At 45.1% G+C, this 13,033-nt stretch overlaps 1 protein-coding gene across 2 annotated transcripts; it reads left to right on the top strand.

Annotated features, from left to right (window-relative positions):
* The first annotated feature begins 3,086 nt into the window (after nt 1-3,086).
* On the top strand, nt 3,087-12,914 carry GABARAPL2 (GABA type A receptor associated protein like 2). Of its 2 annotated transcripts, XM_074370412.1 has the most exons (5): nt 3,087-3,251; nt 3,582-3,637; nt 4,776-4,948; nt 8,659-8,745; nt 12,304-12,914. In XM_074370412.1, exons 1-4 carry the CDS (start codon nt 3,218-3,220, stop codon nt 8,720-8,722), a joined length of 327 nt encoding a protein of 108 aa, XP_074226513.1. In that variant the 5' UTR covers nt 3,087-3,217; the 3' UTR covers nt 8,723-8,745; nt 12,304-12,914. The 2 variants fall into 2 exon arrangements, with proteins under 2 accessions (XP_074226513.1, XP_074226512.1); XM_074370411.1 differs by lacking the exon at nt 8,659-8,745 and having other exon boundaries at nt 3,094-3,251.
* Nucleotides 12,915-13,033: the final 119 nt, after the last annotated feature.

The raw sequence follows: 13,033 nt of genomic DNA, 5'->3' as shown, positions 1-13,033 counted from the left end.
AGCTACTCTTTGTGGTTTTATTTCATTTTTTTTGAGAGACTAATAGGTTTTTTTAAATGTTAAAGATTCTGTATATTGTGTAATTTTCACACATTCAGTACTGAGAACTAACTTTTCAGTTTCCATTTCCATAATTTTCTCGGGTTTTATGCAGTTTACCTCCAAGGAGAAAGAAAGTCATTCTATTAAAACTATGCATTTAAATCACGTTCTACTCCTCTTTAGATGCTCCTTTCCAGGGTCTTTTGAATCAGTTTAGAACTCCTGAGTGTTTGCTTTAACACTTTGCAACATTTATTTCACCTTGGCATTTATATCACTACACCTTTGGCTTCCAAGTTCCCTCTTCCAACTCCAGCCTTTGTTTCTATCTGTTAAGGAAAGTTTATACTTTGGAAAATGTACCCTTCTCTCTGAAACCTAAGATCCAGATTCTCTGTGAAGTCTTTCTTGGTAAACTTTACTTGGCTTTGTGTCAGCCCCCATTGCCCTAGCCATCCCTCAGTATCCATGTTCACATACTTTTCCAACATTTGAAATTTACTCTGCATGTTTTATAAGCCTGTTAATGTGTAACTGCATATATTCATTATCCTATTTCTCCTCCTGACTCACCTCTTACAACTAACTACCCCATCAAGGAGGGCATCCAGTGTCCTTAGAACATTCAATAAGCTAAATATAATGAACCAATAGGTAAAGAAGGTGATGCATATCATCAAGGCAGATAAGAGAAACCAATTAGAAAGGTGAACTGGAAAAAGAAAAAGGTAGGTGAAGATGGAAGACAGACTCTGGACATCACTGAGACCATCAGGTGACATGTCTGTAAATTGGTGAGTAGTGGATCTCTCCCCTGAGAAGTACACTAAGCTCTTCCAGGTGCAAGACAGTGTACACATGCTTTGAACTAGTACACAATGACCAGCTCTCTAAAGGGAAGCAGGGGTCTTGAGTCCAATTTCTAACTCCTCCATTCATTCACTGACTATCAGACGGGGAACAACTGTCTTCATTCCTCAGTATTTAATTCTATTTGCAAAATATGTATTTTAATTTTTATACTCACTCTCTAGCTGATCTCATCATAAAGTTCAATAGCTTCAAAACTTCTCTCCTGAATTAGACACTCATAAATCCACTCACCTACTCTACGTCTTCACTTGGATGTGTCTCCTGGGCATCTCATACTTAATATATATAAAACCAAATTCTTGATTCTCACTCCCTAAACTGGCTGTACTTTATTTCAGTAAATGACAATTCCATCCTTCCAAGAACTGTGACATAGACTTGTCCCTTATAGATCACATCCAACTGATCAGCAAATTTTGTTGGCTCTACCTTCAAAATATATCTAGAATACAGCTGCTTCCCTCCACCTCCACAGACAGCATCTTGGTCTAAGCCAGCATAATCTCTTACACCTGGATTATCACAATAGTCTCTTAACTGTTCTCTGGCTTTCATCCTCAACCCCCTATAGTTTACTGTTTACACAGAAGTTAGCCTGATCACTTAAAAATGAAAGTCATATCATGTCACACTTCTGCTTAAAACCCTCCACTGATTTCTCATCTCATTCTTAATAAAATCCAGAGTTCTTCATATGGAATTCAAAGATCAACAGTTTTGTTCTATATACTTTTTATCTCATCTCCTAACACACTCCCTCTTACTTATTCAGTTCCAGCCACAAAGGGTTCCTTCCTGTTCCTAGAATACGCCAACCACTTTATATAATTAGGATTCCATCCCATCATCACTCTAGTCACCAACCATGTTTAATTTTTTTAAACAGCACCTGTCATTACCTAGCATTTTGTTTTGTTTTGTCCCACTAGAATGCAAACTCCCTAAAAGCAGAGGTGTTGTCTGTTCTGTTCATTGCTTTTCCCCAACACCTAGAACAAGGCTCCTACGTGAACAACAGTAATTTCTAGGTATAAAATTAAAAGGATTTTTCATTTCATTAAAAATAAGCAAGCAAGCAAACACCTATTTAACTGCTCAGACACACAATCTTAAAATAACAAAAATACTTTTAGAACGAAGTTGGATTCCACAGCATTTATCAGGAATTTCAACTGAGGAAATGATGGATGACAACGTTCAAACATACAGGCCTTTCAGAGGCATCAGAATCACAAGCACGTGGCAAGGATCATATGCCCAATTAAGGAAATATCTTGTTACATATTCACCAGCTCATAAATAGATGATGAATCACAGCAGACTGCCCTGATGACTCTGAGGAAGAAAGGAATGACATCACTGGAAAACCTCAATGCTCAGGCAGGTGACACGCACACACATAGCTTAGGCTGTGATTGCTGAACCCTATGCTGCCTGCCAAAGAAACCTGTCTCATGACCAGCTATCAGGGGAATTCGAGTCTTACAGTCATCTCTAACTCATTACTTTGCCAATTAAGGTTAAGGGGTCTCTTTGTGATCAATGTGATCGAATACTCCTCAAATGCATATTTATGATACTTTTCTTAAATGTTTATTCAAACATTTATTCATGAATAAGAAAAGGAAATGGGATTCGTTTAAATTCAATTTCTAGGCCCAACGCAACCTATTACGGCTGTCCCCAATCCTGAACCCCGGGGTTCAGTACCTCTCCCCACACAGTCCCCTCAAACTAGTCACACTCTCCAGATTGTGAGTCCCCAACCTATTACCACTCCAAACAATACTCTTCAAACTGTCAATGCCATAAACAGACCCCTCTTATGTCATCCATACCTCCAAAATCCCCCTCTTGTCACCAACGCCCCGGTCAGACTTCCAATGAACGGTCCGCTCTAAGAGCTCTATCCTATCAGCCAGACCCCTACACACCCCTTCCCGTTACTAATGTCCACTGATACCCTACTCTTGTCACCAGTTCCCGAGAATCCCCTCCCCAGTCACCAGTATCCCTCACAGACACCCTTGCCCCCAACTTTGTCCTCCCGACTCCACCGGCAGCCTCTCTAGGCGTGTTCTCCAGCCCCGCCCCTAGCCGCGGCGAGCTTGCGAGAGGCGCCGGAAGCCCCGCCCCTGTCCCGTTGCTTGGCTTCGGCAGCCGGAAGTCCCGCCTGCCTTGTAGTCACTGCCGCCGCCGCCGCCGCCGCCGCCGCCTCCGCCGCCGCCGTCGTTGTTGTTGTGGTTGGTGCGCTGAACTCCGCGGCTCCGAGAGCCGTCTGCGTCCTTTCCGCACCGCCGCCATGAAGTGGATGTTCAAGGAAGACCACTCGCTGGGTAAGCGCTAGACCATTGGCCGGGCCATGGGGGCCGGGGCGGCGGGTGGGCCCCCTCCCCCACTCGGGCCGCCCTGGGCTGGGCCGGGCGGGGCGGATGCCTCGCTCTGGGGTCGGGTCGCCGAGGCCCTGGCACCCCGGGCGGTTGTCTACGGACCCCGCGCCGCCCTCCACTGGCCCTACCGAAGCCAGGGCACCGAGGACCGAGGTCTCCGGGACTCCCGAACGAGGACCTGGGGCTTGCGCAGGTCATGGGGGGAGGAGGAGAGGAGGGCCCAGAAGCCGGCCGGCGGGCAGGTGCGACTGTCAGCCCGGTGTGTTTCTCCCATAGAACACAGATGTGTGGAATCTGCGAAGATCCGAGCGAAATATCCCGACCGGGTTCCGGTAAGTGGACTCCCCGCCCCCTCACCTCGCTGTCACCCCTGCCGTCTAGGACCCGTGATAGGGCCGCAGGCCATTCAACAGTTGACAAGTTTAGATTACAGTTCCAGTTAGAGTTGCAGACGGGCCAAACTGGGTAAGGGCCACCTTGGGCCAGGGCGTGAGGGGCTTGAGTTGGTGCTGTTCAAGATACCTCAGTGCTGAATCTCCCGATCTAGGCCAGTGAGCTGTCTGCAGCCTCTGGGCTCCCTCGCCAATTATGTAAGGAACGATGTTCTAGGACAGGGCAACAGGTCACTGCCACTTTGGGGACTGGTGTTGGAGGAAGACTGTCACTTCGGTCTTGCAGGTGGTACTTTTGTCTCAGGACATTCATCTTTAATATTGAGCCTCCATCTTTACCTCACTTCTAGTTCCCTTTTCTCACTCTGACCCTGTTCTCCTTTCCTGACCAAAAAAATCTGAGAAGCTGCTTCTAGTACCTTCCCTTTAATCAATATTAATTATCTTGCATTTCTTCCATGGTAGAGGAGATAGTTTCTGTAATCCTTACTGATTTTTAAAGGACATCCAGATGTGTTATTGTAGCTCATTGCTTGTGAACAGTTCCTTTGAGGAGGGGGCAAGGGAAATAAGTTTGAAACCTAGTTCAGAGAGAAGCAACAGGCCAAATGAAGAGCTTGGTTCTTGGCTGGCTGTGATTGCCAGTCATTCCCATTAGTCCGTTCATTCTCATTTTCTGTGTTCCGTAGGATCTTCATGTCCCTGTAGTGTGAAGGCAGATCCATTCTGGGGTCCTGGGGCAACAGGCTGTAGAGGGAACCCTCACCAGATATTCTCAGGTCTGTCAGATAAAAGGTTGAAAAGCTCTGTATTGAGGGCTGTGTTTCATGCATGGTGAGATCAGGGATGAGAAGTACAATAACTGACCACAGAAAAGCACTTACCTTTTCCCTGTAGCACATTTATATCAGTTCTTAACCTCCAGAGTGTGTGGTTTATTAAGTCAGGGGTATATTTTCTCATGTTACGCAGTTTCCCACCCACCTCCTTGCCCACACACTGTTCATCAGCTCTTCAACAATGCAAGACCAGAGCCTCATATTAGAAATCCATTCCTGACCTTTCTTTGCTTTCACAGGTGATTGTGGAAAAAGTCTCAGGCTCTCAGATTGTTGACATTGATAAGCGGAAGTATCTGGTTCCATCTGACATCACTGTGGCTCAGTTCATGTGGATCATCAGGAAAAGGATCCAGCTTCCTTCTGAAAAGGCAATCTTCCTGTTTGTGGATAAGACAGTCCCACAGTCCAGGTGAGAGGTGTTTACTGGTATTGGCCATCTGCTTGGTTGCTTATAGAACTCAAAACTTTGGAGGTCTGAAAACTCTTAGAGGTCCTGACTGGAAATCTGAATTTTATGCTCCCTGACATTAGGAGTTCAAGGAAAATAAGAAAGGGCTGCAATAGATGGGAGTGCACTTTGGGTTAAGAAAATAGAATGAGGCCTGAACTTAAACAAAGAAACAAAACAAAAAAGATGAAATCCAGCCTCAGACACCCAAGAATCCTTTAAAACAGTTGGGGACTTAACTTAGGCTTAAGCCATTGTTAGTACTGAAGCCTGAAATGAGATTTTCTTCAAATGATCCATGAAATAAGTCCTGTCATTCTCCCCCAGGAGCTGTGGGCCCTGCTGAAGCTCAGCTTCTGTTAATCACCCTGCCTGCTTGCTTGCTCTCCAGACTCAGCTTTGGCCACTGTTAGAGTACCTTGAGAGTAGCTGCCTGGTCCTCAAGTACGCAGAAATGGCTGCTGTCCAGCCAAGGGCCCTGAGGTCTCTTTACAGACTTACACCTCCTTTGGTATCACCTGCTCTGACTCACAGTAACTGCCCTGTTGCTCTTGCCATTGTGTTGCCTGGAAGTAATCTTTGGAATAACCTGGGGCCTGAATCTAGGCAGGGGCATTATAATTCCCTTCTTCTAGGTAGTTGACAGCCCAGCTTTAGTCCCCTGAGGAAAGAGGAAGATTTTCTGGCTCAGTCTGAATTGCTGGTCGGTCCTTTCCCATTATTGATTTGAGTACTTCTAGGCCCTGAGCCAGATGCTGGTCCCTCTCCTCCCAAGTATGAATTCCTGGCTGCATCTCATCTTGGTGACCCAAACTAAGTTTCATTTGTTACACCCAAAAGTAGTACTTCCAAAGCTAAGACTAAGAAGCTCTGGGATCTAGCCCAATGTGGCTAAAATAGGTTTCTTTTGAAAATCCTTGAAAGCTCCAGAAGAGGCCTAAGCCAAATTCTAGTCCTTTTCCTGAAAGGTAGAAAACTCGGCACTTTTTGGTCTGATTTTCTCTTTTCCAGTCTCCACCACCCCCACTTCCTGGTGTTTGGCAGAGGATAGGGGAGAAATGGAAGAGTCTTCCCTTAGGCCAAGGTTCTGTGTGAGGAGGCAGGCCAGGCCCTGCCTGTGGGTACCATTGGTCTGCTTACAGCTGTAGCTCAGAAGCTGTGGTGTTGGCAGGGGTCATCTGTCGCCCCGTTGGGCTCTCCCAGCCTTCCTTCCCAGGCCTCTGAGCAGCGTGGTGCTGGGTACACTCTTGTGGTGAAGCCCTGGGCATCTGTGGTCAATCTCAGCTTCCCTTAAGGTGGTGGGGGAGGTAAATCTTCATTCATACCACCTGCAACTTCTGCAGCCCTTTATTTTCTCCTTCCTGGAGGTGGCTTCCTGGGAGGAAGTAGGTGACTAGGACCTATGGCATTGAGTTTTATTTTCCTCCGTTCTGATCCTCTGATACTTCTTGAAAGGAATGCAGCAGGCTTTTGGAGACGTTAAAGTTACGTTAGTCTAGCAATGAAAATGGCTGCAGATCTTAACTAATGCCCTCTCCCCCATTATCCCTGAGATATAAATAGAATTGGAAATGAAAAGTGATTCTCAGGGCAGCAGAGGCTGCCTCAGTGCCATTTTCTCTCTAAGTCCCATTTGACTTTCCAGCCTGGTAAGAATCCTTAAAACAGATTATACCAGTGACCCAAGTCACTAACCGGCCTCTTTGCCCAGGCCCTTCAGTGCCTTTGGCCCCAATTAATGACTTCCTGCCCCACATTTAATACAGTAGTTCTTTGTGTGTTTGGGGTTTTTATTCTTAAAAACAAATTTGTTTATAAACAAAAGAGGCAAGTGACGTCATTGGGCTTTATGCAACCAGATGGCTGTACAAACAGAATTACCAGTCTCCTTCCTAAAGCTGGTGTTTAACTCAGCTTCACCATTTCCTCCCCAAGGCAATGCAGCAGCCTCTTCCTTAGCACTTCCCAGCCTCCTCAGGGAAGCATGGGGCCTCCCTTAACCTTCAGCCAGTGCTTGCAGCCTTTGGAGAGTGGCTGGGGAAATCAGAGTTGAGAAAGGATGAGCCCTCCCCCATCCCATAACAGACAGCGCTGCACAAGGATTGCTATGTCTGAGGCTGAGCGAAAGTAATTTCAGTTATTTCTGCCTTGGAGCAGAACTTTGGGAGAGTGTTGTGGAACACAGGCAACCATCATGTAAAATAACATGATTATTGTTTAGTTAGTGTTAAATATTGAATCTAGAAATAGAGACAGAAGCAAGTCCCTAAAAGTTTTACTTACTAAATTCTGAGTTCTGTTTTTTTTTTTTTAGAAAGGGGAGCTCTCAACTGCCTTTTCCCATTTAGCACTGGAAAGTTGAATTCTCTGCCTAGGTGCCTGCATCCAGAATCAGGCCAAAACCAGAAGGAAAACTATGCCTTGGTGCAGACAGGACTTGAGAAAGAGTATCAGTGTACAGGTTTCCAGTCATGGCAGCAGTGCCTGCCTTTTGGTCTTTGTTTAGAACACAGACTAGAGTCTTGTTAATCCTCTATTTAAAATAGAAACAGGAATGTTATTAAATAAAATATATCTAACATGTTATAATTTGGGAATGTTACATTGAGAAGTCTGTGCTGTTTAAGATTATGGTGTTTAGTTGCTCCTGGCTTTTAAAGAGGTACTAAGTAAAAGAAGTTGTGATGTCTTACAGTCCATTCAGACTTTATTTAGAAATTTGCTTAAATTAAGCATTTTTGATAATTTCTGGGTAAATACTCTTCAAGAACAGGGTTTATTTCAGCAGTGGAATAGAGTTTATATCAGAGAAAAATCTAATAAAAGAAATAAGTAGCAGTTAATTTCTGTATTTTAGAATCTTGAAGCACCTTTAGGGCCATGTTAATTTTCATTTTGAGGCCAGTGCCTTTCCGGGATCCACAGCAGTGGCCACTGTCCTCCCACCTCCCCCTACCCATTCTGCCCCTGCTGCAAAAGAGATAAATCCAGGTCCAGTGGAAGCACGTGGGCTTCAGAGCAGATGGGTGACCAGGTGTGCTCGTTCTAGCCAATTCATGAGTCAGGCTGGATCCCACAGCCTCCACAACCTGACCTTGGCTGGGGCCAAGGGGAGGTTGTACAGGGATTGGGCATCCACACAGTTCTAGGTCAGCCTCCCTCAATTCATAGGCTGTTGAGTAGCTTAAAACTAGTTTGCCCTCAGCAGCATGGCCATTCCTGGATGTGAATCCTTCTGGAAAGTGCCTTTATTATTGGTTAGTTTGTTTAGATCTGTATGATCCTGAATGGAGGGCTGGGGGACAGGGTTTTAGGGGACAGTTTATGTTTATTTCCTGCAGTTCTTCAGGGTCCCACCACCCCTTAGCTTGGCTCCATGGCATAAGTCTGCCATTGGCTTTTCCCATGTCTTTCCTTGTCAGACTCAGAGCATGAAGCGGGCAGTCCCCCAGTACTCAGCAGCATCCTTCTGGGGTGAGCCCATGTAATACTTGATGCCAGTGACGTGCATGTGTATCAGGGACTGGGGGCCATCTTTGAGAGTCTCCTGCAGCCAGTAACTTTGGTGGGAAGCCTTGGAGTTGCATTACTGCTCGTGAATTGTCAGGGAATCCAGCAAGCCTGTACAGCTTAGCTTAACAGATGTGTTAGAGCTGCTTCTGTGCTTTCAGATCCTCTGGTGTTCCAGCAGCAGCCTGCCTGGTGCTGTGTGGCTTGGGCCTCTGTGAATTCTGAGAGGGGAACCTGTCTTTTCAGAGGTGTGTGGAACTTGTCCTAAAGGGATACACCAGCCTTCTGCTGTACGCTGCCTGCTGAAAATGGGCTTTTTTTTTTGGCATCCTGCCCTTCCACTTGGCTATTCTGTTTTAATAGGACTTAAAAAATACATATTTCTAAAATATATTTGTTGCCCAGCTCTTTTTTGGCTCCAGGCCAAGTTATTCTGACTCTGTATGTGTGTGACCTGTCCCACAAGTACTGTTTTCAAATCATACTGTACAGATGCAGTGGTCTTCTTTCCCGGCACCTAGGGACACCTCGAATCAGGTGTTCTATCACAGGCTGCTGACTGGAGCATTTAGCTTCCAGCATTGAGCATTGTCAGTTTTCAAGTTCCTGCCCAAGGGATACCCTGAGTATGAGGACATGGTGCTACTGCCAGCTAAATAAAGTTTCCACACGATGCTGCATGGCAGAGAAAAGGAGAACAGTGAAAGGACTCTTAAAGTCATTAGGTACAGCCATCTAGCTGTCAAATTACAGGATCTGAAGGGGTGAGTGCTAAGACCTGCTGTTCAGTGTGTGACGCAGAGGCTGGCAGCAGTGGCCTTACCTGGGAACTTGTTAGAAATGTAGTCTCAGGCTTGACCCTGACCTTCTGAATCTAAATACACACTTTAACAAGAAGTCCAGGTGACTCCTGCACGTTTGTTTGTGTGAGAAGCACTGTTCTAAGGGAGATCTCTGCAGAAGGTACAAGGATGCTGACATTAGGCCATTAGAACAGATCAAGTTGTGTATTCACTTAGAGGCAGCACAGCTTGATGGTCAGAATGTCTCCTAACTTTGTAATCTGGGGTGAATTATTTAACCTCTTTGTGCCTCACTTTTATTATCTGTGAACTATGGATTATGATTGTACCTGCCTCCTAAGACTTTTCTGAGGATAAAGAATTAACATATGTAGTGCACTTAGAACAGTGCTAGGCATATAAATGTTTGCTATTAGAATTTTTATGGTCAGCCTCTATAGCTGCTAGGCTACTTTTGAACAAATTTGTAAACCCAATTTTACTTAAAAGACAGTGGAATCTAAAAACAGAGTGCCACATGTTTACAGGCACCCCCTCCCCTGACCCCATCAGTCTCAGGGCCTGCCTTAGACAGTAGTGGTTCCATGGTCATTGTTCACTGTGGGCAACATTCAGAGAGTCTGGGATTTATAAAGCTCCTCAAGTATTTCTAACTCAGCAGCAGGATTTAGAGCCACTGTCCTTGGGCTTCTAACTTGCCAGGAGAACAGCAGAACTTGGTCTGGCAGATGGAACCAGACTTGACATAGGCACAAAGGTGTCCGCTGCTTCTACTACCAAACCCCTTTGGTAATGGTAGTGGGGAGATTGTAGTTCAGGTCTTACCAGGGTCACCCTGGACACTTGTACCAAGTGGAGAAAGAGTTGTGGCAATAGCTGTAGCTGTTTTCCCCTTCTCTTCATTCTGAGGAGTCTCAGAAAAAAGCTGGGTTCATTTGGGCATTCCCAGCCAGCAGGGTAAAAGTCTTCTTGAAGACTCATCTACTTGTTCAAGTCCTTTGCCAGTTACTGACTCCTCTCATTCCACTTTCTGGCTTGTCAGTCATGCTGCTGCCTAATTTCATGCTCTTAAAGATAAGCATCTCCAAAAAAAAAAAAAAAAAGTAAGTGTCTCTCCCTCTGGCAAAGGGATTGTTTCCCAACTTGGCTCCACATGGAATCATCTTGGGTATTTAAAAACATACTTATGCCTAGGTCCTACCTCCAGAGATTCTGATTTAATTGGTCTGGGGTGGGACTTGGGCATGGAGCTGTTTTTCAGGCTCCTCACTGTGATATGCAGCTGAGGTTGAGACCCTCACCACTCCAGGTGTTGTCATGAGCAGGGGTTCCGCCCTCTACCCACTGCCCCACAAGCCCTAGCATGTTCCAGGGCAGTGTAGTCAACAGAAATGGCACATAGGCCACATTGGTAATTTAAAATTTCCTAGTAGCCACATTAAAAAACAGATGGAATTAATTTTAATAGTATATTTATCTAGTATATCCAAAACGTCATCATTTCAACATGTAATCAAAATTGAGATATTTTACATCTTTTTTTCATACTAAGTCTTTGAAATCTTGTGTATGTTTTACACTAACAGCATACTGCAGTTCAGATGAGCCACATTTCGAGTGCTGAATGTAGATAGTGGCTACTGTATTGGGCAGCAGAAAAATGGGACATTTCTATCATAGAAATTTCTAGTGGACAGTGCTTTTTCAGGGAGTCCTTATTTTACAAATTCCAGGTTAAGAGATCCTCGCAGGAAGCACAGTTGTATTGTACAAGATGCCAATGACAGGCCATTTTGTATTCATACTCATCCACTCCCACATTGTTACTAATTCTCATCTACCCACACAGCCAACCAACTAAGCTAGAAAATGGGCAGGAAGAGTAGGAAAAAAAACCCAACCCTTTATAAATGCGGTCTGTATCCCTGTTCACATGGAGGTCCAACACAGCCCACAGGAGCAAAGCAGCAGAGTAGGGCAGTCCATGCTTCACCAGGTTGTGGCCTTGGACTCCTCTTTATCTACCTGCTGGCCCTTGTTTTACTGAGTCTTGCATTGAAGCATCTGTTGCAACCTGTCCTGTCTGGTGACTTATGTCTGAAGCCAGCTCTCAGACCACTGTCACTGCTGGTTCTGGTTGACCTCACACGCATGGTCATGCTGATGTTTAGCACCTGTCTGCGCCTCCTGCTCGTTTCTGATAGTGCAGTCATGTGGCCAGAGTTTGCCTGGGGCTCTAGGCGTTACTAGTCTTACTCTGGAGCCAGTACAGCTCAGTTTCATGGCAGAGAACTGGAACTAGATTAGGTCTCCTCTGCTGCAGTCTGATTTACTGCTAAAGGAAAGCCAGCTCTACCACCCACATGGTTAGTTTGAGCAGTATCTATTTCTGGAGGGTTCTTAGGAAGACTGGGCAGGACTTCTTTGGATCTCAGATACAATCTGAGAGCTGAGAGGAAAGTCACTTCCCTTTGATGACGCCGATGCAGATCTCTGGAGCACAGGGTTTCTGGCGGGGGCGCTTCCACAGCAGTGAACCCACTTGTTCTTTATCATGTTAGGTGCAAATTATAAATCTTCAAATAGACCAGCCTGAAGGAGAAGAAAACACATCGCTCTTCCTTATCTTTGTTCTCCACCCACACAGGGATGGGCCTCTTAGACTCTTACTTTGCTTAATTTTTTTCCCTTCCCCTGGAATTCAGAAAGCATTAACCAGTACTAACCAGCCACATCCACCCTAGGAGCTAGAGCTGGCTTCTGAAGGATTTAGTTGGTGGGAGGGTGGGTCGAATAGCCTTGCCTTGGGACTGGAGGATGGAGAGTTGATTCTAGTCTTATCTACTGATTCCCAAATTACTTTTATGAGCTACTAGCAAAGGTGTGACAGAGAGTAGCTAATTTAAGTAAAGTTCCTTAGCGTCAAGCCGTCTTTCTCCCAACATCTGGAGCCAGTAATCAAACCCAATTCTCAGTGTTGTTTTTTTGTTTTTCTCTTTCAAGCCTAACTATGGGACAGCTTTACGAGAAGGAAAAAGATGAAGATGGATTCTTGTATGTGGCCTACAGTGGAGAGAACACTTTTGGCTTCTGAGGACCAGTGCTGGGCTAGGTGCACCATTCCTGCTTGTGTATCTTGTAAATAGCCAGCCATTTTCAGTTACCCTACCAGAACCTATTCACATAGACCTATTAGTGCATTTGTAACTGGATTTATTTCTTAATATATTGGAAGGTTTTGTTTCCTTAGACTAGTAAATTATCATACAGAGTTTTATTTTGAGTTTTTCTTTTTGTGCACTGTCCTCATGGCTACACTCTCCAGGGAACTCGTTCCTCTGGAAATCTTATTTAATGAAGATATTTCCATACTGAAGTGAGGGAGGTGGGGAATTAAAAGTGCAAGGGAGGGGGATGTTGCATCTATTCTGGATTATGTATGAAGTGTTAGATGGCTAAGTATTAAAAGCATCCAAATTAAATCCTTAGCAATCAGGACACTTGCTTCACTAGATTTTGCCAACTGCCAGTCATGTTGGACTAAGCTAATCTGTTCCTCTTTCTAAAACTATTAAGGTAAATAATTAACAATAAAACTTCCTCTTATAAAGGCATTGCAGTGTGACCATGTCCTTTATTCACGTTCTTTTAGATGAGAAGCAGCCCTGTGTCTACCAGGTCAGGAGGAGGATTTGTGGGGCCCATGGCAGCACAGCTGGAACAGGAAGCAGTG

Source organism: Camelus bactrianus, chromosome 9, assembly GCF_048773025.1.
Source record: "Camelus bactrianus isolate YW-2024 breed Bactrian camel chromosome 9, ASM4877302v1, whole genome shotgun sequence".
In the NCBI taxonomy this organism is placed as follows: domain Eukaryota; kingdom Metazoa; phylum Chordata; class Mammalia; order Artiodactyla; family Camelidae; genus Camelus; species Camelus bactrianus.
The sequence above is the reverse complement of the archived record's forward strand: the minus strand, read 5'-3'. Positions and strand labels throughout refer to the sequence as shown.